The 25,503-nt window shown below is 33.9% G+C and overlaps 4 protein-coding genes across 5 annotated transcripts in view; 2 read left to right on the top strand and 2 right to left on the bottom strand.

Annotated features, from left to right (window-relative positions):
• The window catches only part of LOC116775714 (pleckstrin homology-like domain family B member 1), a 46,919-nt gene extending 26,829 nt beyond the window's left edge, over positions 1-20,090 (top strand). For both annotated transcript variants that reach the window (XM_061525094.1, XM_061525095.1), the window contains 13 exons: positions 901-1,006; positions 2,235-2,355; positions 2,455-3,298; positions 3,513-3,712; positions 4,052-4,180; positions 4,389-5,503; positions 5,770-6,040; positions 8,519-8,549; positions 16,770-16,869; positions 17,264-17,389; positions 17,751-17,850; positions 18,314-18,401; positions 18,955-20,090. In XM_061525094.1, coding sequence (XP_061381078.1) covers positions 901-1,006; positions 2,235-2,355; positions 2,455-3,298; positions 3,513-3,712; positions 4,052-4,180; positions 4,389-5,503; positions 5,770-6,040; positions 8,519-8,549; positions 16,770-16,869; positions 17,264-17,389; positions 17,751-17,850; positions 18,314-18,401; positions 18,955-19,137 — 3,414 coding nt within the window. In that variant the 3' untranslated portion in view covers positions 19,138-20,090. The remainder of the gene's footprint in view (positions 1-900; positions 1,007-2,234; positions 2,356-2,454; positions 3,299-3,512; positions 3,713-4,051; positions 4,181-4,388; positions 5,504-5,769; positions 6,041-8,518; positions 8,550-16,769; positions 16,870-17,263; positions 17,390-17,750; positions 17,851-18,313; positions 18,402-18,954) is intronic.
• Positions 20,091-20,497: 407 nt separating this feature from the next.
• On the top strand, positions 20,498-21,347 carry LOC133319729 (uncharacterized). The gene is made up of 2 exons (XM_061525096.1): positions 20,498-20,748; positions 21,174-21,347. The coding sequence occupies exons 1-2, from the start codon at positions 20,643-20,645 to the stop codon at positions 21,290-21,292; spliced, it is 225 nt and encodes a 74-aa protein (XP_061381080.1). The 5' UTR covers positions 20,498-20,642; the 3' UTR covers positions 21,293-21,347.
• Positions 21,348-21,585: 238 nt separating this feature from the next.
• Positions 21,586-22,838, bottom strand: LOC116775626 (uncharacterized). Its single transcript, XM_032668547.2, has one exon. The coding sequence runs from the start codon at positions 22,836-22,838 to the stop codon at positions 21,609-21,611; it is 1,230 nt and encodes a 409-aa protein (XP_032524438.2). The 3' UTR covers positions 21,586-21,608.
• A 32-nt stretch (positions 22,839-22,870) lies between these two features.
• Positions 22,871-24,807, bottom strand: LOC116775627 (m7GpppX diphosphatase). Its single transcript, XM_032668548.2, has 4 exons — positions 24,447-24,807; positions 23,849-23,994; positions 23,384-23,608; positions 22,871-23,170 (listed from the first exon to the last, which is right to left on the bottom strand). The coding sequence occupies exons 1-4, from the start codon at positions 24,787-24,789 to the stop codon at positions 22,871-22,873; spliced, it is 1,014 nt and encodes a 337-aa protein (XP_032524439.2). The 5' UTR covers positions 24,790-24,807.
• Between the last annotated feature and the right edge of the window lie 696 nt (positions 24,808-25,503).

Below are 25,503 nucleotides of genomic sequence, written 5' to 3'. Positions count from 1 at the left end.
CCAGGTGTTTGATAGATTCCAGCCATCTTCTCTATTGAAATTGGGATGTTTTTTAATTTCAATAGCCTCGCGAATTAATCTCGGTATATGGTCTGGTCTTCACGAACGAGGATTTGTGGTTTATCAAACCGAATGTAGTGGCCTGGTTTGTCCATTGTGTTCACACACTGCTGACTTCGACGCGCGCCTGTTTTTGATGTCTGAGATGTGTTCCTTAACCCTTGTACCGATGCTCCTCTTCGTCTGTCCAATGTATGACAAGCCACAGTCACAATCGAGTTTGTATACACCCGCTTGTTGTAAAGGAATGTTACTCTTGATTGGTCTCAAGAATTGGCTCACTTTCTTATGTGGTTTGTAAATAGTTTTGATGGAAACCTTCTTCAAGATGTTGCCTATTATGTCAGTAACTCCCTTCACGTGTGGTAGTATCGCAGGTAGTTGTTGAACTGTGGGAGGCTTCAAGTGGTTCAAATCGTCGGGATTATGTAGTTTTTTAAAGAATAAAAATCCGCGTAGTATATTCGAAAAATATTAGTTTTATTTAAACGTATACTGTTTTAATCATATAATTGAAATAAACATTTCCAATGTGATTATTTAGAAGTTAAATTTAATATATAATAAATTGAATATTTTATATATAAAAAATTTCATTGTTATCCGATAAAAATTCTATGGTCTTGAAGAAGTCTAAAAAAATATCAAAATCGCATATTAAGAAAAAATATGCATAGAAATTTGAGTGTTTTGGACTAAGAATAAATATTTTTTTTGTTCTTTATTATACAAAAAATCTCTTAATTTGCTTTAAAAAATACATTATTTTGTACTTTAAACATTAAATTCGATGTTTTTCGACGATATTACCACTTATACTCCCAAAAAATGTAATTATAGGCTCATCAGGACAGAGTCAAGGAGGAAGAACAAAAAGTTGCGGAAACAGCGCGCCTGGAAGAAATACTCAATATGTGTGCCGAGTACGAGAAGCAGATTACTTCCGGTGAGAAGAATGTGGCTTGTTTAATAAATAGTAATAATATTAGGTGTTTGTCAATCAGCACGCTGGCTAAGGCTGATGATAGCTGTCCGCCATCGATCAGATGTGCTGGCTGTTCTGCCAAAGTAATATAATAATAACAATGAAGAACCTTATTTATAACATGAATGGAATTCACAGTATTTAAAATGATTTTTTCTCAAAAGAATCGCCCCGTGGTGTCTATCCAGACAATCCTGTTAAAAAACCTATCTATAGACATACTGATTTTTCTTCAGATATTTTTTTTTTAATATTAGCGTAACAGAAAGGCTATAATTTATTACAAAATTGCATTCTTCCACTTAAATAAAAAGTTTTTTTTTTTTGCATAAAGTTCAGTCGCACACGGTAGATGGCGCTGCATGTTGAATTATCTATTTTATTCGGGTCCATAATATTCATTTCTTTCTAAACCTTATTACTGACACGCGGACGAAGTCGAGAACAAAGCTACTTACACATATATACATATATATAGAGAGAGAGAGAGAGAGAAACAGCTGTTATAACAATATTTTCAACTCAATTATAATCCTGAAGCCTTAACAGTAACCGTATCAAGGAAATCTTCGAAACAACTAGGTCGTATTATCACTCAATATTAACGTTGATTAGGCGTAAGCCACAACCGTGACGGACAATATCATCGATATTGTATTTTAATCGCGATATCTTGTATGTCAAAAAATAAATATTGTATTTAAAAAGTGTTCTCCTTACTTAGCATCAAAACGCGCTGCGCGTTCACAGGGTGTGATTACTTGTGTCTCTGATAGCTACATAATTAACTGTAGGTCACATGTCTGTCAGTAAGTAAATAATAAATAAGCATTTGGTCACTGTTTGTTTGAAATATATATTATATATGTTTGTATCGAATTCTTGTTCGTGGTTTTTATATCTCTTATCTCTTGGAAGTTGATTTTTTTTAATTTATGCTAAACTTTAATGACAAGCTATTGAAAAGTATTGATTAAATGCTCCGCCTTTTTTATATTACTGTACGTAATTTTCTCATGACCTCAATAAAGTTTATTCCTTTATCTACATATATATGTGAATAAGTAAGATTTTATTTAAAAGCGTAATATGTATTTCTGAGGCTGTTACATGTTTGATTGATAGCAGGGTAATGTGTTTGTTATTATTTTCTATCTTGTTAAGTTGGCAACGCTTGTTATATTTTCAGGGGTGCCAATAACGCCAACTGAGAAAAGATCTCACAACAAGATAATAACTAACGGCTCTCTTCCGAGAAGTGTTACAGTCAACAACCCTAACTTCGTGCAGACAACCGATGGTTACTACAGGCGAGTAAACATTAACATCCCCAATATAAAAATTATAACAACTTAATCTGTTAGTCGTATTATATGTAACATTTATAACGTATTTCCATTTATTTCTAGGTTTGATACTAGTCACAAAAACACAAACAGTCAGCTCCAAAGGAATGTATCTGGTTACGAGAATTTTGAGTCGCCGAGAACCGAACCCGTGACACCGGTCGTCAGCACGGAGAATTACGAGAACATAGGACGAATGGACGAAATCGGCATACCGCTGTACGAAGACGCCGACAAGGAATTGTCCAGTCCGGTCATGATAAGGAAGCTCAGCCAGAACACGTCACCCATAAGCAGCCCCTACGAAAACGTCTATCTGAAGAACAACATGGGCATTAAACCTAAATCCCCAAACACACAGAGCCCCAGAACAAGAATAAAGACGAGTTTCGCACACAAAAACCTACCATCACCACAATATTTCATCTTCCCGCCGACGGACGCTAAAACAGAAGCCGTTCACAACGAGACAGCCGGCAGCATCAGCTGCAACGGCATCGAGGAGAAATTGAGCTTAGACGATGAGATACCCATGATAGATGACTTGGATATCACCAACGATATAGAACTCAGACATTCCAAGGTCGAGAGGGACGAAGACAAGCTGATGACCAAAAACAAGAGCTTCGACGACGTCAAGAAAGAGTTGATGGCGGACATACCGGAGCTGGAGGAATTCGAGAACGATCTGAACAAGAGGGACAAGATACAGGGTGTGGCAGACGTCTTCAGGTCTATAGATATAGAAGAGAATTCTATAGATAGTGTCATATATGAGAGCGCTGAGGATCTGAAGTCTAGATACGAAAATCTTAAAGAGGAGAGGCGAAAACTGATGGCACAGATCCACGACGTGAAGTGCAAAATGACAGAAATACGGTCCCAGGAGGACGACATCTTGAGAGAGGTAGGCATTAGCGGATCTGCTGTTAGAGATGTGGCAAATAGTAACAAATGAGATGAAATTAATGGACAGAAAAAAAATTAACAACACATAGAAAAAGTTACATGAATTTAGTGATATACTATGTTTTGATAATGCTATTATTCAGTCCTCCTATCATGACAGATTAAGTATTTTTTTAAATTATTGCATTAAACGAATTATTTTCTATTTCTAGCTGGAAATGGAAAAAGCCTTAATTAAAGGTGAATATGATTCAGAGATAGCCATCCTGAATATAGAACAGAAGAAGAAGACAGAGTTACTGGACAGTATTAAGAAGATAGAAGAAGATATACGACTGTTGAAGGACAAACAGGAAGCTCGCCAGAAAGAGATGAGAGATAGAGTTGACATAGCTACCATGAAAGTTGAAAAGTTAGTTTGTTGTTTGGTGTCTAGTCCCGAGCACTGTGGCTGCCGTTCCATACACCCTGTATATATATAATTTGGTGTAAATCTCATTTTATATCTATTTAGGTTTTGATATCTATTTAGGTTCAGGTGTTTATGTCAATATTATCACATTATTTAAAACACAATTCTAATATATATATTTTTTCACTCAAGATTTGTCTATGATCAACAAAATATACGCCCTGTACATATATATATAATGTTTTCTTACCTGTTAATTGAACATGTCCTATTTTATTAACGCCTTAACAATAACACACATTACATTCAGATATTAATTTGTGTCAAATCGATAATCAGGTTAGAAATGGATTTGAAGGACAACAAAGCGACCTTGGAAGAACTTCAGAACGCTCAAGATATACTGGAGAATGAAACCAGGATATACGAGGACCTGGAATTCACACAGCTGGAAGAAGAATCGGAGTTGTAAGTCGATATATCGTATATATGAACCAATATTCTCCATAGAAAAATCCTGTAAAAGTAAGGCTTAGAGATTAAATAATAGTAGCTTGTATCTAACTGGTGAGCGATAGTTTTGCGCTTTGGCAACATTTTATGTTGCATTGCTTAAAACAATAAAAAATTCCCAGTAGTATTTGAAATTATCTCCTATTAATATTTTGTGCTCCAGGCTCTCCAATAGAGAGGACGTACAGAACGAGCTAAGTTTATTGATAAAAAAAATAGATGAGCAAAAAACTCGAATACTAACATTGAAGTCGGAAGCGAACGACAACCTCACGTCCGCTGTGGAGGAAACGAAGGTCCTGCAAGCGGAGTATGTTAAGCTACTGAATGAAGTGGAACACCTCACTGGCAAAGTTCAGATCATAGAGCAAGAGTTGAAGCCGATAGTCACCAGACTCAACGAGGACCGGACGCAGTCTCCAGACAGCGCCTTCTACACAGACCAGACACGGGCGAAGTCGGGGGAGTTCGGTTACTCGCCGCAAACATCAGACGACGACGATTTGGTGGACCATGCGAAGCAGCTGAAGGAAAAGTTCACGTCGATCGATCGGATGTCCCAGTCTATGATAGTGGACATAGAGAGACGGGTCGCTGACCTCGACGACCCGGTGACCAGCCCCTACAAGGCCAAAGAGAAGAAAGGCTTCTGGGAGAGGAACTTCGACTCGCTGAAACGGAAGAAGAAAAAAGCAGAGAAGGTCGACCTCATGTCGCAGAGTCTGAACGAAAATATTTTCTACAATGACAACATAGAAGCAGATAACCCGACAGACAATCACAGCGGTCTGAAGAACTCGAAACGCAAGAACGTACCGCTGAAGAGCAATTCGTCGTCAAAGATACCAACATTCGCCGCGTTGGGCAAGATCATTAAGAAGGATTCGCTGAAACGGAAAGAGACACAGAACAAAGAGAACAAGCCGGAGGAGACGGGCAACAGATACGTCAAGAATAACAAGACAACGGACAATAAATACAAGTCCAAGTCACTCTCACCCGACAAGCAACCCGTGATAGAAGAAACTACCTTCAAGGTTGAGAATTTGAAAGTTCTGCACAGGAAGAGCTGTGGAGACGAGCCCACGAGGGTCGACTACCAGAAGATAACGGATTCCGGGAAGATTCCATCCCAGGATGACATCGACAGGATCTCCAAGGTCACCATCGACGCTCCGATACTGCCCAGCGACACCGACGTCAACACCCTCGGCAAGAGAACCCTGGACAGCCTCATGGAGATTGAGAGGAAGAGAATTGAAATGCTCGAGGAAAAAGGTTTGTACTATAGAGGCTTTATTCATAGAGATATATTTTTTTTATTGCCAAACTTTCTCGATAACGAGGCCCTAACATAGACAAATCAGTGACGTCATAGCATAAACTAAAATAACAGAAGGTCACAATAATGTTACAAAGCAAATCTTTTTTACCGTAAGTTTAATATTCATGGATCTATGAATAACCAAATTCATCTGAGATTACTCAAAACATAGTTTTATTTCTTTGTTACATAAAAAAAAAACACATTTTCATCCCCAAAGGCTGTCAAATGATCGAAAACGAACGAGAGAAAATATCCGAATTAAAGAAACGAGTGCAAGACGAAACTAAGAAGCTGTGGGACCAGCGCGCCAAGGACCAGAAACCTGACACGCGGCAGTCCCCTGTCAGCGTGACGGCTGTCAGCCTGACACCTGTCAGCTTGACAGCCGCCAACCTGGCCTGTGAGTTCGACAGCCCTAACAGCACGTTCGGAAACGAAGACGTCAGCTTTGACTACAACATGACCAGCTCTACAATATACGAAGAGAGGTAACCCAAAAACTCATACCATTCGAATTATTCTGTTTTATTATTTACTTAATTTAGTTAATTATATTTTTCATTTACTAATTAATGGTTTTAGAAATAATGATAAGTTTTTTTCACATTTTGGTATACAGAATCCTTTTATACTTAGAAACGTTAAGATGTCACTGACACTAATTGACGGATAGTATCAAATATAGATTTCCGATCAAATCTTCTGATATATATATACTAATACCAGTTTTACATACACTAGTCACTAACCTCAGAGATAACATTCTGCTCCGCGTTACCTTATCAGTGATAGCAGGACCGCCGCTACATACGATCGCGTCGCGGGCTAGTGATTACACATACATACATACATACATAATATAATTTTTACGTGATATTGATTCGGATGGACGGATTTCGATGTAACTTTCGTGTTCCCGGTCGACGGTTTTTTGATTAATTTTATTTAATCATAGTTTATCAAATAATAACATTCTTATCAAACCTAAAGTGAACCTTATGTTTTATGTAATAGAGGTTATATCTGTTTGTCATTAATTTATTTTGCGCTCTGCAAATCAATCGATAATGAACACTGTGGCTAGGTAACGTTTCGCTCAGAATAATAATTTCAAATGTATCGTGAATTAAGATTAAGTAAGGCATGGTTATGATAACCGAAGGTCACAGGTCAGGTTGGAAGGTCAATAGTACATAAGCAATAATAATATAACGTTAGTTTAAAACAATTTTAATGCAGACACAGTGTGTTCAATTTCATTAATTCCATCGTTCCTGAACGTGTTTTCCTTGATTGTAATATGAAAAGCATCCTGTATATAGTGTAATACAAACTTCCGGCCTCACAGTCTAGTCCGTGCTTAGTCGCGTGTATGTTTTTGTCGTTCCGCCACAGTTATGAAACTTTGTGACAAAATTTTAAGTGATTTTTTTTCAGACGTAATTGTTGCTAGTGGTACATTTACAGTGGTACATTTAGTTGGATGCTGTGAATATATGAAATAATACAATTAAAATAAATTAAATCTATATAGAAAACATTGGAATATTTACATCTAAGACTTTTTCGAGTCTTTGAAATAAAACTAACATTTTCGGATTTTCTACGCGATTTTTTTTTTCATTATTTCAAACCACGTACTCCCGACGTTTCGGTTAATTGCCAGCAATCTTTATTTTTTTTTATGTGTTTTAGTTATCTATTATAGCTTTGATCGTTAAATCTTACCCAGTTATTTTAATTTCGTCCTTAAATAGAATCAACGTAACTATATAAGTAAATACAGCCAACTGTCCGCGTTTAGTTCGTCAATGCGAACTCATGGTACGTTTACTGATACACAAAATAGTCTCATATTAATGTCTATTATATTAAATAATTGTGTTGAGAAGACGAGATGCGAGTATCGAGAAAAATCCGTTCAGCAAGTTTTGTGTGACATACATACATACATTCAAACTCATGGTTTTCGTTTAGGTTCCGTATAGTGTCGTATTAAAAATACTTTAATAGCGTAAACATATACACATGACTTTTAAAATAATTTATATTCCAGAATATAGTTTTAAATAAAGTAATTAATAATATATATATATTTATTCCAAGAAATAGTATTTATTTAACCCCTCCAAGATCAAAAAATCTTTAAATATTTGGCACCAGTAACATCGGAATCCGTCCAAAAGTATCTAGAACAATAAAAAAAAATTACAACCAGTTCTATAAAAAATATATACAACATGGAGAGATATAAAAGCCATTTATTGTGTTGGTATGTATATTTTTGTAATATAATATGTAAGGTGCTTAGTACGAGAGCATTATTTACCATCACACTTACAGTTTTAACTCGAGACAATCCGAATATTCGTATCCGATTAAACTCATTTAGCGCAACCCTAGTTCTAATGTCAAACTTTAACTGTTTAGTTGTCAAAAACTCAAACTACCCGCAGCACTTATATGACAGCAAACTTATTATTTATTTATATTTCATATGTTTTCTTATAAACTAAGTTCGTGGTAATTTATTGCTTATTTATTTGTCATTGAAATTTATTAGAAAATAGGTTTAAGCCTTATATTCTACAGTAACTGCTTTTATCACAGTCTTTATTTGTTCCGCCCGTTATTTCGTCCAGTTTATTTCATAATTAGGCGTAAAAATATATACTATTATTGCGTATGGTAACCATCTGTCAGCGACAACTGTACTGTGTCACGTGACATTAAACACAATACAACTGTTGTAACTTAACCCCGTGGAAACTACTTTGAATTCCGGGTTAAATTGTAACCTATATCCTTTTCTAATGTCTAAGCAACATTACTGTAAAGTTTCATCAATTTCCGTTTAGTAGTTTTAGCGTGACGGAGAAACAAACACACATACATACAGACGTCCATACAAACTATTCATAGCATAACAGGCTTATAAATAGTAATAGCGTATTTTTCTATTTCAGTTCTGGTTTCCTGTCATCGTCGATAGAAGAGGTGAGTTACATAGGCTATAATATTATTTTTACTACTCAGTATATTCTTATATACGAGGGGTGATCAATAAGTAATGATAATCAATATGAAACAGAACTATTAGATAAAAAAAAGTATTTTATTTTTCAACATAGTCTCCTAACAAGTTAATACATTTAGTGTATCTTTTTTCTAAGCCCATGATTCCCTTAGAAAAAAATTCTTTGTCTTGACCCTCCAAAAATGCCTCTACTGCGGCCATCACTTCACTATTGTCCTCAAATTTGTTGCCCCGGAGATGTTCTTTGAGCCGAGGAAAGAGGTAGAAGTCACTGGGAGCTGGATCTGGCGAATAGGGAGGGTGTTCGAGCAGTTCGAACCCCATTTCTTCAATGGCAGCCATCGCAACTGCGGCTTTGTGAGCCGGGGCGTTGTCTTGGTGAAACAGCACTCTAGCGCGCAGTTTACCGCGTCTTTTTGACTTAATAGCCTCTCGCAATCTTCTTATTTGGTCTGCGTAGTAAGAGCCTGTTATAGTGGCCCCCTTTTCCAAATATTCTACCATAATAATTCCTTCTGCATCCCAGAAAACAGACGCCATAACCTTTCCCGCTGAACTTGACACTTTGAATTTCTTCGGCGTTGGTGAGGAAGCTCGTTTCCAAGTCATTGATTGTTGTTTGGTTTCGGGATCAAAGTGGTGGATCCAGGTCTCGTCCATGGTCACAAAACGCGACAAAAAATTTTCCTTATCGGCCTGGAACTTTTGAAGATTCACCCTCGAAATGTCGACTCGTTTCTTTTTTTGCTCGTCGGTTAACATTCTCGGCACCCAACGCGCAGAGACCTTTTACATATGCATTTCGTTGACAATGATTTTTTGAACGCTGCCATAGGAGATCCCTGTGACCTCAGCTACATGCCTTACGGTCACCCTTCGATCGGCCAACACGATATCTTCCACTTTTTTTACGTTTTCTCCAGTAAGGGACGTGGAAGGGCGTCCTTCGCGATGTTCATCTTCAGTGGAGGTTCTGCCCAGCTTAAATTCCTTTGCCCAGCGTGCGACTGTGGAATATGGAGGAGCAGACTCCCCCAATGTTTCCTCTAAGTCGCTGTGTATGTCTTTGGTAGACATTTTTTTCAAGCAGAGGTACTTGATGACAGCTCTTATTTCATTTTCCTCCATTTTGATGTTTTCTCTTCGACAGTTCGTATTCAAATGAATGTATCTTCCGGTAATGGTGTCCTATTTATACAATTTTTTGAAGCTGAACTAGTGGATAAATAAGCAAGCAGAAAAAAAATAATTTGGGGTTTTGTGCGTTCTAGAAATACTCGATTATCATTACTTATTGATCACCCCTCGTATGTATAGTGAGTACAGCGAAACAAGATAAAAAATGTAAACAATTTTCAAAGTTTAAGCGTCAAAAATATATATATTTAAAGAATACTATAGCTTATAGCTAGCCAAAAATTTGATACCACCCAAAAAGCTTCCGAAATAAGTGAAAGCTTCGAAGAAATACTTTTAATAAGGCGTTATATTTAGACCGGACGCGGCGTATTGTAACCGCTTCCGGGACATACGTCTGAGGGTGACAAATTATATTTTACAACCAAAAATAGTTAAGACTTATAATCTATTTCAGCTTACAATGACTTAACGGATGTCATTATATATATATATATCCCGGTTAAAAGATTATTCCTATTAAAAAATTACACCAAAATCGATTCAGTTACTAACCTGGTACTGAATACCGAACAAGTATCAGCGTACCTTTTTATTTAAGAATACCCTCAAAAAAAATCTAGTGAAATATCTAATTATAGTTATTAGCACATTTTTCTATACATCAACTTACACTATAAACATAATTTTATATATAATTAATTTTTTTCATCAATAAGTAACGAGCGTAATCATTACATGTACTTGTAGTACCATGAATACTACTACTAGGAAATTAAAGAGTGATAAAATTTTTAGTCTCTGTAAAATAGCAGTACATTATACAGCGAATACCTTTGTTACATGAAAAGTAAGTACATTTAAATGAAACTAGTTTTATTCGGATTTACTACGTGGATTTTATTATTTAAAAACTACGAGGCAGACGAGGCGTGTCTCGTCGTCTGCTCGTCTGCCCGTGGTCACGGTTGCTGCAAAGTTACCGAAACGTCGGGATTATGTAGTTTTTAAATAATAAAATCCGCGTAGTAAATCCGAATAATACTAGTTTCATTTAAATGAATACTCGCGAAAATCTTAGATCTCATTAGTAAGTACATTTGCTGTAATAATAAATTAATTGTAAACTTCACACAAAAAATTTTATATACGACTAAAATAATGATGTTTTTACATAATGTTGAATAAAATGAATAAAAATTTTTGTTTTGTCATATCATGCACATGCACTTACGAAATCAACACTAATATTGTTAATATTTTTCATGTGAAATTAATCCTTATTATTACATACCTTAAAATTCAGAATACAATAATATCATTTCAATATATATATATATATATATTCGGTACCGCCCACCGTTCACGTAAACTAAAATAAAAATTTCAATTAGTACGTCCGTACGCGAGTGTGGAGACGATCGTGTTGTGCTATCGGTTAACCTCTGAACCGTAACTTTAACTTATACCTTATTGAACCCGTTTTTAACTAGTCCCAGTACAAGTGCTTCGGTTACTGCTACGCGATCGGATATTTGTGATCGTAAATATATATTAGATTGAAATTTTTATACAAATCTTACGGAATATATTGCAATTTAAATTAAATTTAAACGTACATAATCAAATTATTATTTCAGAGATAACTCTCAAATAGACATAAATTTTTAAATTCTTTCTTATTTAACATTTGCAACCGAGGAGCAATCTTGTCTCTACTCTACCAGACTTGTAAATTTTTTTAAAATTAATTTTATATTTTCATGACGTCTTTTTCCATGCAATTAAATCAGTATTGTCATATTTTTTCAAAACTATTAAAATTTGCAACAAATATATGCTTTATCCATTACTGTAAATTTTATCGAAATCCCTTCGTCTATTTTTGTTTGCGAGAATGATATAAATTCTAATAAAACTTTTGTCTTACAATTAGAAAAATATATGTTGTGTGGAAACAAGGAAGTCTGAGCGGGATCCTCGTCAGATTATATCATCCTTAAAATAATTTTATCCTCTGGCTGAAGTTATCTCGAGTTATTGTCATTCCCCTCTTCCTCGTTGCGACGATGGACATTTAAGAACATTTAGTACCAGCAGACATTCCTATGACGCGTCACTCCTCTAGCAAGATCAATGCCAACATCCGAGAATTTCTTAATTAATGTTCGTAGTAAAAGACGAGCAGACAATTAAACTAATGTTTAACAATTACCATAAATCACTTGTGTGCTTACCAAAGGTTTTCATGACTTACGGAAGGTCAAAAGTTTTTCATTGGAAAATCTGCGCATATTACAGTTTTGATTTTGGTTGGGAAAACGGAAACGGTAAACGCTTCGTATGTAGTGTGAATACAAACGTGTGTTAAGTGTACTATTAGTGAGTCTTTTAATACATCTGGATCATTTAAGAAAAAAAAAGAGTAATTTAATTTTGATGACATTAGTAAGTTTCTTACTAATCAAGACTGTAACGTCAGCAAAAAAAGTATGTCTACATCCGAGCTGAACCCATTACAGCTTAGACAGCGAAAGGCTATTTATTATATCACCAAACCAAGACAACAAACAGGTTTTACAAACCAAGAACTCCCAGCCGTCCTTCCCACGATGAAATCAAAAATAATCCAACTATAACATCTGTAAACAATACACACGTGGGCCAGTAACATAAATATAATAACGCTCTGCTGTTCCGTTGCTTGTAAGTCGGGTGCGTCACTGTTCTCCAAACGCGGAAGACGTGGACATGGCGCTCACTAAAGAATAGCTTCGGACGATGTGAAATTATGTGTAAAATACGAAATAACACTAACACAGACAGACATATATATATAAGTAATATATTTTTGCGGACGTTTATGACCAACGAAAATTGTCTTGCTCTCCAATAATAATGTTATTGGAAATCTCAATTTAAAATGTTCTGCTATTTGTGGATTACGAACCTCTGAAGTTAGATTTTGTTTTTTTTTTATTTAATAAATCTACAAAAAATTGTTATCAAAAAAATTTCATCCAATCGGTCATGTCGGTCATCCAAAAGCGATCTTATACTCGGATATCAGTGTCAGATACTCTTAGTATTATGATTTTAAAAATCAAATCGCGCTTGGCTTTTCCACATGCATATCTGTATGAGAATGATTCTGGTATAAAAAATAGTTTTTTTTTGTCTCAAGTCCGAGAATATTTCCGTACGACGCTATTGTCGTAAATTTTATCCGTGAAATCGTTTGGTACGAGTCATATTTACAGGCATTTCGAAATTTCATTATACATTTTATTGTACTATCGCATTGAGTTATCTGTCATGGAGACGAAAGTCGGAGTATTTCGGACGAATGCGTGATAAAATATTATCCATTCTGATTTTCCGATGTTATTTGATTGATGTATTTAGAATCGGAGCAAAAATAGCTATCGTTTGAGCACCCGCTTCTGAATTCTTTTCTATTTTCGATTAGAATCGTGATTGAAAGACAATTTTGAACGAAAATGTCTCGATAATATTTCGTAACTTATACTAAGCATCAAGTCATATTTTAAATATGTATTAAATATTTTTTCGTTGCAATATTAATACGTGAAATTATTATTTTGTATCCCTTTTTATAAAAGAAATATATGAAGGAATTAACTTAGAATTTAACACACACACACACGCACACGCACACGCACACGCACAGGCACACAACACATCAATCCGTGAAAATTCCTCAATGTGTGTAATGTCACTAAACGTCAAATATAACGAATGACCTTTCTATTGTAATATAAAAAAATTTTGTGACTTAATATAAGACAATCTCTGTTCGTATCTCCTCCATTAAACGACATTGGCATAATATAATTTGCACGTTTCTGAACGGATGAAACCAACAAAAAAAAAACTCTCAATAATCATTCAATTATTATACACGTCTCTTAGGTTCTGCAATTTTTGCGTTACCACTGATCTCGTTATAACACAATACTCAACGTATGATGTCAAAGTGTACACAGATATATAGCTCATACTAAATGTATATTAATATCGTTTGTTTTATTTTAAACACGCCGGATCATTCAACAGCCGTACACATGTTCCTTTAAACGAAAGCATATTAAGGTGTTACATAAAACCGTCCCTAAAATTCTGTACCGACGTTGGCTGAATGTGACGCGGTAATGTTCTCGCCGCAAAAAAAAAATTATATACACATCACACGTATAAAAAGAAATTATTTTTTTTTTCTAAACTTTTAATAACGATAATGTATCGAGTGTTCCAAAAATGATTCGAGGCGATGAAATAAAAAAATCTATTCGTGTTCAAGTGAAAGGAATCTTCGTTATATTAATATCTAATATAAGAGCTATTAATTTTATTGCTAAAGTCATAATACATTTTGCCAGAAATTCTCTTAGAGAAATAATTACGCGGTCGTTAAATGACAAGTTTATAAAAATGTTCACATAAATTTAAATAGCGTTGATGTTATAAAGATGTGATGGTGAGATTTAAAATAAATTCACATAAAAATTATACAACATTGCAATAAAAATTTTATATACAAGGAATACATTGTACGCATAAAATATATATTTATACGCACTCACCTCTTTTGAAGTTGGTTAAAATGTACAAAATAAATAATACCCATCCGTGATCTTGAACGCAAAACGCTAAATGAAACGTGTTTAGGATCGTAATAATTTTATTGTCTCGCGAACATACGCGTTAGGTCATAACTTACCAGAGATATGATATAGTTATGAATATGTTTAAATATCGTAAAACATTAACTGTAATAATTATATAGCTACAAGAGCTTGGCGCAATTATTAACGTAACATTCATATATTTAATTTATTACATATAACACTAGCTTTCGGCCGCGACTCCGTCCGCTCAGATTCAAATACATAAAGTGTGTTTAAACTATAGGTATTGTGACAATCAGCGACATCTATTCTCTGTCACGAGACTTCATACACACTACACAATACAACTGTCATGCGTTACTCCGGCGTAAATTATAGCCTATATTTTATTCTGATAACTAAACTATAATATTGTGAGGTTTCATCAAAATACATTCAGTAGTTTTCACGTAAAAGATCAACAAACATGCATCCATACTTACAAACTTTAGCGTTTATAATGGTAGTATGATTTCGTTATATTTTTAAATAGTTCAATGTTAAGTCTGTACATAGGTTGCTGTGAAAAAATCTCTCATAGTTTTAGTACGTATGTACAAGTGACTTCAATTATTTCATTATTGTATATGTGATACAGATAAAAATGATTTCTGCAAGCAAACCCAGTGCATTCAACATGCACATGTCATAGATGAGATTATAAATGTACTTCATACCATACATTTATAAAATTATGTTGTTAGCTTTTGTATCATTTCGTGAGCTCATACGCGTCTTTGTGGTTTAAAAACTATGTAAGGTAGCCATCGTATTTGGAGAGCATTTTTTTTAAGAATTGCGTATCTGTGTGTGTGTCTGTGTGTGTGTGTGTGTGTGGGTGTGTGTGTCTGTGTGTGTGTGTGTATATATGCTATCTTGTTTTACTCGAGTACTCAAATATGTACTAATCTCAAAGAATTAGTTGAATCACGATTTCTTATCAGGCTATTTATCATGCGTTACTCGTTAATAACACAAATATATTAGTTATTATACTTAATATTTCTAAATATTATAAATAGATATACACTATAAAGTCGGTAAATAATTCTATATTATATACCTATCTTAAATCAACACGATTCAAACAATTCCCTGACAGCTGTCACCTGTCATAAGCTTAAAGATGTGACGTTTGACATGTAAATTAAAGCGCTTCCAACCGCTTTAAAATATATTTATAATAAAATCAGCGCCCACGTACGTTGCTGGTATTAGATATCGTCAGTTCTAATTTTGTGTTTTTTCGTATATAAAATTTATAATTAAATATTGAATTAATTGTGATCGTATTTTTATGTAACCGGGGAAATTAATAAGTTTGGATCATTAAAATTGTTGAACGAATACATGCAAACAATTATATATTTAACTAGTAAATTTCACACTTTATTAGTACGTACTTATTGTAAATCTCTAACGATATTATTTCTAGTTTGCTAGTGTTAAATGAATTACGTTATATTTTCTACTAGTAATAAATCATCCATTAATTTTGACTTATGAGATACGTAGAAAAAAATCTTTCCGATCTTAATTTGAAACACGTTTGTTGTATTCGTTTATCCCAATACTTCCGATAATTCTATTTCAAACACCGGAACATATCCATATAAAAATGTCACTAACTATTCGTCATTTAAAATAGTCCAATAAACATATACGTATATGTCAGACAAAATTATCTCTAATAATAATTAATATTCTTATCAAACAGCTGTAAATAAAAGCGGAGTAAGTGAAAATTTATGTGCGAAATATTTTAAAGTGTCCCAAATGTCCACAACACTATGTCTATGTGGATAACATTAATAAAGGCTACACGTTCGACTCTCGACTATCCTAAACCTCTGCTAGTAAGTAATTTAATGTACCTACATACATATTAAATATAATAAAAATATATGGTTTCAATGAATACAAACATTTTGAATTCAAACTTTCTTACGATATCAAACATATATACGTTAATTAACTTGAAGGTATGTTGTGAAAATTATATTTGTACATATAATAAATCTAAATATCAATGGTCGCTGCGGATATGATGAACAAAGATAGTCAATTGACTCAGGAACGATATAATAGAAAGAACTTGTATTTAAAATTATATATATATATATATATTTAATATACCGTTAACCAAATGTCACATCTAAAGTATTTACAAATTAAGCTCAGCGTATTCAACAACTTTGTTATCCTTGATTGTTAACATAATGGAAACCTGTAATAAAATATACAAGAAACAACTTGAAATGTCACATGTTACGTGGCAGCAAATCGCATGTCCTTAACCTGGTCGTGGTGGAAAATCACATGTAATTGACCTATAATGTATGTGTGTTTCTGTAGCTGCAACGTAACTCCCGAACCGAATCCGCCGAGGAGGACAGGCGTAGCGATGACAGCAGACCTCTCAGTCACGCCTCGGACTTCAGCAGAGACAACATATGTAAGTTTCACCCTTAAAACTCACCTCTCAATCATTGTGTCTATTTAGCTTCTAGTGTATAGGAAACTTCGTAATTATTTAATAGATTGTTTAACTAGTAGCCGCTCCTCTTACTTGTAGATTTTTCTGCCTCTGATATTAGTAAAGATTCAACTAAGCTTCACAGATGCTGGCCGTTTTTTTTACAGCAATCGCGATCACGGGCGAGATGAGAATGTAGTACTAGCATACTGAGATTACGTAGCTACAAAATAATAAACAACGCTTAGTATCCAAAAAGATTAGTTTCATTCAAACTTAGTTATTAGCTATGATCTGAATTTAACTGTGACTAATATGTACAAGGAGTTTCCCCTATATGTATATATATATGTGTGTGTGTAATTATGTCAAGTGTCAAACGCCCCGCGCCGGAGTCGTCGGGGTGTCAGTGTGTCCGCTGAGTGGAGACGACCTCTCACCAGGTACCTTCCTGTTGACAGAGAAGACTTCGATCTACGGACACATGTCGAATCCGCTGGTAAATACACACACACACACACACACACACACACACTCAGGCTCTAGTTTCATTAACTCAAGTTCCACAGTCACACCAGCACCACATACGGAGCATACTGTATTTTATAATTTCAACGTACTTATTATTGTCTTTCTGCCAGTTACAAAAGAAAATCCTATCTTTACGAATTTTGGTGCACACAATTATTATGCTATATTTCTTTTCTTGGCTGTATCATTTAATGTATAAATTCCAATAAAACGACGAGATATAATTATATTTATATAAATATATATAAAGTTTGTACAAAGTTGTATTTCGATCGTTACCCGCCACGCTACTTGTATATGGGATGGTGGGTAATGTGACGGATGTCCAGGTCACCAGGTCGAGCTGTGCCCCTACGTGAGCGTCTCGTCTAGTTCGTGTCGCGGATATTTACACAAACTGGGGGCGAAATTCCACACCTGGTCCAAAAGGTGATCCATCTCACGATATTTAAATCTATATATATATATAAAGTATTCTCACTTTAAGTAACATAAGTTTTTGCGAATTACATCAACTACATACCAGTGAAAGTTTCGTGGCAATCGGTCCAGCCGGAACAAACAATACATGCAAATTAAAACATCGTTCCGGTAATATACCGCAAACACGTCCGCGGGCATTTAGCAAAAGTTAGACATTGACATATATATATATATATATATATATATATATATATAAAACTTATGTATTTAGACAAATAAGAAATCGCGAGGAAACCTGGTCGTATAATTTCAAATTATAAGATTGAAATCGTCAACCCGTCTTGAGCAAGCGTGGTGATTAATGCTCTAGCCTTCTCCATGTGAGAAGAGTCCTTTGCTCAGCAGTGGGCTCCCATAGGTTGATGATGATGATGATGATGAATGGTTTCTATATAATGTAATATTTCAGGTGGTTTGTCTTCGATAGAGAATCGAAAACATTCGTGTACTACTGGGATAAGAGCGAGAGGAAGCCGAGAGGGGGAGCTTACTTCCAAGTAAATAAAAAAATCACATTCAATCATTCACTTCATTAGTTCGTTCCATTCACTCGTTCATTCGTGTCTCCAATGTCTTAAGATTACCCAGATCCTCTTATAAACGTATTCGTTGTGTACCAATTTCCCTCATGATGAGTCAGTACGTAGGTGGAAGCCTCTTATATATAATATGATGTAAAAAATATCCTAAGAGACGTTTAAACATTAACAATACTGAATTCACTAAGTAAGGACACTTTAGCTCAGTTAGCAAAGTGACCGGGACTCTACATCCCGGAGGGCGAAGGTTCAACACGTGTAAATAAATTCTGTATTAAAAAAGAATACTATTGTAAAAATTGGGGAATTAACCCAAAAAAATAACAAATCTTTCTAATGGCCGCATCTCTATATGCAAATATTAAAGAGAAAAAAGTTATTTGATACATAAAGCAATACTTTTTCTTGCAAAAAATAAAATACTTGCTTAATTTTTTTTTTTTAATAAAAATTCATAATTTTCATACATAACATAATATATGTATAGAATAATGTATTAATTTCTGTCCAGGTCATAGAAGAAGTATACCTGGACCATGGGAACACTTCCAAGTCCCCGAGCCCTCAGACAACATTCATAGTGAAGACCAAGCAGAGGCGCTACTACCTCATGGCGCCGTCCGGCGAGGCCGCCAGGATATGGATAGATGTCATATTTACCGGCGCTCAGGGTTACACTGAGTATTTGGAGTAGAACTGAGCATCCGGATAAGACACTGAGCATTGGGAACACACCCAAGTTTGAAATAACTGAGCGGTGGTAACACAGGTCTCAAATTTGAGATATAATTTGTTTGATATCTCACTTCATTTCATTCGACTGTGAGTTTCTGTACTTTTCAAAGTATGCTTACAGTTGATGTATTTTATGTCATTTTAAAACAACTCTTTTGCAGCAGCGGGGGTTTTGTTTCAGTATTTTTGTTTTAAAACAAGTTTTCTACTAAGTACTGTTATATTAATGGTGTCGAGGCAGCTTTTATTGGTTTGTCCTATATATATAAACTACTAGGATCATCGCATGTTGGTGAATGTGATAGAAAATAGTTATATTTACTTATACATTGTATTTGTAATCGAAATATATTATTCAACATTATATTAGTATGTGATCAGGAATTGATTGTGTCTAAGAAATAATTTATATACATTTTTATGAGATATTTAATTATATATATGTATGTCTGCATGCTTCCTATGAACAGTATTCTAAATTATTCAGACAATAAATCGTGCCAATCGATATACAAAACAAATTATAATAATAATCGGTGCCTTGTATAAGACTGATACAAGAAATTTACCATATATGTATAAATATATTGATAATCGCATGAAAGCTGCACTTTTATATGTTACCGCTCTGGCAACTTTACATTGCCACAGATCGACTAAGAGGGGTGCACTTACTTAATGTAAATAATTTGCTCGCTTTTTTTTCATAGGAAAAAAATCTCATCGACCGTTCCTCTTGATGTAAATGAGTTTTATTTTTTATATAACACTGCATTTATGTTTGATAGTTGTTAAGATGAAAGTAATGAATCTGTACCAGTGTATAAAATAATTATAAGGCTTTCGATACGGCTCATACCAACATTACTGTAAGGTCACTTCTTAACAAATTAATAAATCACTATTATACAATCCGTCTTGTCATTATCGATCCCTATATTATTATAAAATATGACTTTTTCAAACTTATCTCAATTCTCATATAGCACGAGCGTTGGAAAACTATATGTAATTGTATTAAAAAATATATACTTAGTACTATAGTTACTGATTGAATTGTAATTTTATACGCTAAATCCCGACAAGGACTATCTTAACATTTATATTTAAGGCTAATTAAGGCTGGCACAATTACTTTATTGAAACATTAAATAAAGTCACAAACCCCTCAAAGATATATTATGCTAATATTGCCTTTGATTACTGTGTACCCAAATTTATCCCTAACATTAGATCCCCACAACAGATATATTTTTTCCTATATACATAAACCAATATACTAGAATCCAATACAAAAACAAACAGCCGTCAGTGGTGCTATGACGCTAAACGTCAAAATTATCAACATTGAGGTGTTATAATTTGATTTATCGTCATTCTAAAGGACTTATAATTGAAGCGAACCGAAGCTTCATTTACATTCCTACTCTGCTTTGAAGAGGATTTGTATACGTTGGATCCATCATGGACTCAATAAACAGAATTCGCAAGCTAGTTAGCAGTTGGTACATCAGATATTTAACAGCGACCGAGTTGTACATGGTGGAGCCCTGGGAAAAGATATTTATTCGTATCCTTTTTATAAACAGAATAAAAAAATATGACTTATATTTGTCACATGTTAGTATTGCTTTATATTCCATATAATAAAGGTCTTGAATATTTTTACAATCACTGTGTAATACCGTTTGTTTGTATGTGTATTTAAGTGAGTTGCTCTCAACCGTGAACATGGGTTTTTGGAATCAATTACATCATTTGAAGACTATTGTGTGAATACATTTGACCTATATTTTCCAGCAATAATTGCTGACAGATGTGTACACAACTTGTTACTTTTCTATTAGAATAATATTGTAAAATCCTTTTTAAAGACATGATATTAAAGTATAAGCAAATAATTGTATTAATATGTGTATATTAATAAGTATTAAATGTAATTTTAAGATAATCTCATCGTTGTCTTCCTACCATATAACCTTGACTCGGTATCAGATATATTATTCGGGCTGTTCTTTGCAATATTCTGGTATTTCAATTCCTCCATCATCGTCAATGGCATCTCTCAGCTGCGGTTTCCATCGAACGTTGAGGAAATGAAATCATTAAACTAATTGTTATGTATTAAGATATTTTATTATTGTTGTATTAAAGGATAAATATATTGTTCATATTTCCTTATGTTTTCCCGTAATGCCTTTGAAATAAGGAAAATTTATTCAGTATTTTTGTTGTATATTCATCCATGCAGCCATAAAATCCGAGTATGTGGGTATAAGATATTTATTGCAAAAACAAATTACTTACAAAGAGTAGTTTTTTTAATGACTTACTTTTGACGATCTGTTCTATTGTCTTCAGTGTTATCGCTAAGACCAAAATTAACCACATAAAAACAACTCAAAAATCTAAATCAAATAATTTTATTTATTAAACTTTTAAGAAACTTATACAGTAACCGTTTGTGTATCGGAATGATTCTGGTACTTTCATTGACATTTGCTTTAAATGTTCAATTCCATAGAAGAACATAGTTTTGGAGATGTCAGTGTTAACAACTGTCGGATCGGCCAACCAGTTTTCAACCTCATCGTTACATTCCAATTCAATCTTATATAAAATTTTCGTTAAAAAACTCGATTGTAGTACAATCTGATCTGGACATTCCTGTTTTTCGCTATTTCTTAATACTTGCAACTCCTTGTCCATCACCCATATCAATAGATATTGTTTGTTTGTCGCAGAAATAGTACATTCCAATACAATTTTACACAGCATGGTGTATTGCAGTCCGAGATTGAATTCCCGGATCATACATTCTATAGTGTAAATGAAATCGTCTGTACTTATATTTTGCACGGATGTGGTGTGAGTGAAGACATGAATATTGTTATTGGCATATTCTAACTTCACATCAGAATTGTACAATTTAACCGTCTCCTTATTCTTCATACCTAGCCACGCTAAACATCTATTGCAATGATAGATGGAGCGTTTGGAATTAAACTTATTGATCTTATCCGATAATATCTTGTTATTGACAACAAAATAGGTCAGCCTGTAGAGGAAGTCTTGTTTGTTCGGTCTTAACATTTCAGGTGTTATACTTATACCCTTATCATGGCTGTGCCCGTGGCAAAACCATTCTGACATATCCAGATTTGAAGTCGGTAATTCCAATATTCTATCAAATTTAACAAAATCATCTGACACAATGTTGGAACAGTTGCCACAAACGATCCTGACTTCCTCCGACTCTTTTATGTTCATGTTCAGTTTGCTTATCTTAATTTCTTTATTTTCCAACGGAGTTAGAAATTCAGAATAAAAGTTACCACCATTCTTTGGTTCGGTCAATATCCTAAATGATATGGTGTTTTTCTCAATCTGAAGGCAGGACATTGAGTTTGGTATGATGTAACAGAATTCATGTATCGGTATCGAGCATGAAACATTTGATTCGTCTTCAGAACAATCGGTAAGACTCTCAATGGACGACAAACTATCTCTCTCATTGTCATAATAATTGATTAAAATACAATTCGATTGTATACAAATTTTCAAATTACAATCTTTTTTAAAATCTACATCCGTAGTTATATAAACGTTACAACTTCTCAGACGACAGCGTAATTCCATCAAAACATTCTTAACTAACATTTTGTCTACGATTAATGAATTACTCAATAACACTATTTATCAATAAGTTCGTCCGTTTGAATCTTAGTAACGTAACCATTTGTTTCATATACATTAAATAGTGAATCAATTTCACCTTTACAGAACGGTAAAGTAGCTTTTTGATAATAATCACCCATTATTTCAATATTATCGATAACAGTGTCGAGTAAATGTGACTTCTCAGCATATATCCCGGGCGCTTCGTGACGGAGGTAAGTGAAATGTATGTGTAGATGGTAAAATGAGGGTTGGTAGTGTAGATAGATCCTTAATTGACTGCCGATAACTTTGTATTTATCGAAAATTGCTTTCTGAAATTAAGATTATATATTAGACAAAGCCAGATATATCCAGAATATCTTATAAATAACAAAAAAATTATATAAAGATATGAAATCCCTTATTTTATATTTAAACTTACAATTCCTATTGCCATTCTGTATGCACACTACTTTTATAAGTTTTTTCTCACAAGACAAAACTTGAAATATTAATAATATAAGATAAATTATAATGTATTATACCTTCCCCTCGTCCCTGATCCTCTTCAGCAACGGCAAATGATTTTCATTCAGATCTCTCAGTGATTTAATATTTCTCTGTCTCACAATAGCTAGCAAATATAGTGTCTCCTTAGTGATACCGTCCCACTTAAGATCGGGAACCAAAACAAAACCCTCCTTCTCACATTTATTATTGTGTATTATTCTGTCTTGCTCGCTTTTTCCTTCCAATATGTTGTATACCCACTGTAATAGTTAAATCAACATTGTTTTTATTCTGCGAATCTTATTATATGTAGAAATAGTGTTGTAATGTCAGAATGAAAACTACTTAAAATAATCTTATCGAAATCAATGGAAAACTTTAAATCGTAGAAATAGCAGGTTTAAATCCTGGATATATCATTTAACTTTCACACGATGACATAAAATAATTTTTTTATTCCAATAGTTGATGTCGATTTTCATGTTTGAGTTCTGACTGACCTGTAATCTAAATTGTTCCTTTTCAATATGTGGTAATGTTAATTTATTATAACATTCCGGAGTTTCCAATATAATGTGGACCTGTTGTCGGCTGAATTTTGCTATGTGTTTGTCACTGGCCGGGTAAATAATTGTTGTCTTAACACCTGTATATAATTATACTATTATTAGATCTTTAATAACGAAATATAACAATGTCTCTAATTAGCGATAAATCGTGTTGATGTGTGAAATTTCGACAAACATATGGATAGATTTAAAATTAATTTGTATTTGAAATCAATAGATTGAACTAAAGGTCACATTAAGATAGCATATGAGCGAGTAATAAGCCAAACTCACTGAATACCCAGAACTCATTAGGGTAATGATATTTTTATCAACGCATAATTTAGCAAAATCTATTCAATTTATACCAAAGAACAAAGCTCTTTAAAACACTGGAACCGTGACGTCACAATATGACACGTAAAATACGATGCGGAATGATAAAAATAAATATTAGCATCACGACCGACTAATTTTACGACAAACCCTTGAGATTCGAAAGTAAATGGTATACAATGACGTCTCATCTACTTTGCATATCATTACTTACCGTTAATTTCAGGTTTCGGGAAACATTCAAAATTTCCGTATATATCGTTTTGAAAGAATGTCGCAAGCTCACAATCTTCGGAAAAGTAACCCTTACTGTCTAAGTGGTCTTCCTTGAAAGCATTTTTCTCGAGTATTATTAACGCCACACCACTTTTGTTTCTAAAATTTCCAAGCACACAAACAGATTTTCTATTTGTATTATTATTTAAAATCTTGCTTGGAATAAAGTCTTTCAATTTCAAATCAGTTTCTGTTACACTGTTATCATTTTGTTCGTCTTTTTTAATTTTCTTTGCGCAAGGCGGCTCAATAAGTTCGCTTTGGCATTTACCGTCGGACATTTTGTAATGATGTTGCAATATTTAAAAATAATATGAATTCTGAGAAGTTTTACAACAAAATCACTTTTAAGTTTGTTACATGTATTTCTGTTGGAATAAATAATTATATTGAAATAAAAAGTACTTGAGACATTATTAAGTAGATATTTAAACAAAAATCAATTTAGATAAATAAACTATTTTCAGTCTCCCTACCGGTTAATATTACAACGCTCCAAAGCAAATTGCCTATCTTGGGCGGCAAATCTTCATTAGCCCAGAAAAAGCTTTTCATCATGTGTGAAATGAGACAATATTTCAAACCAGGACCGAGGACGCTTGATTTTCCTCTACAAAGCATAGTTTCTTTCAGTCATCGAGCAACGTTTTCGTGTCTAGTCTAAAACAATCAAAATACTTATTTATCTATTAAACTCCAAATTGTTTCGTTATTGGTGTCAAAAAATAATCAAACTACAACAGTGACGACTATTCATAGATTATCTGTTTCTTTTATACATTGGTTTATATATTACATATTTAATAATTAGTTACCTACTTTTACAACAGGAACAGATTATTAATTTTGTATTAAGACTTGGATTCAGTCAAATAGATTTGTACACACATGCTTCTATCTAAGTATGAAGGCTTTAAAATAGTAGTGCGACCTGTTTTTTTAATCATGTACCTACATATAAAATTACTTTTTAACGAATGCTCAAAGATTCCATT

This window comes from Danaus plexippus, chromosome 27 (genome assembly GCF_018135715.1).
Source record: "Danaus plexippus chromosome 27, MEX_DaPlex, whole genome shotgun sequence".
Taxonomy (NCBI): Eukaryota; Metazoa; Arthropoda; class Insecta; order Lepidoptera; family Nymphalidae; genus Danaus; species Danaus plexippus.
This window is presented reverse-complemented; position numbering and strand designations above follow the sequence as displayed.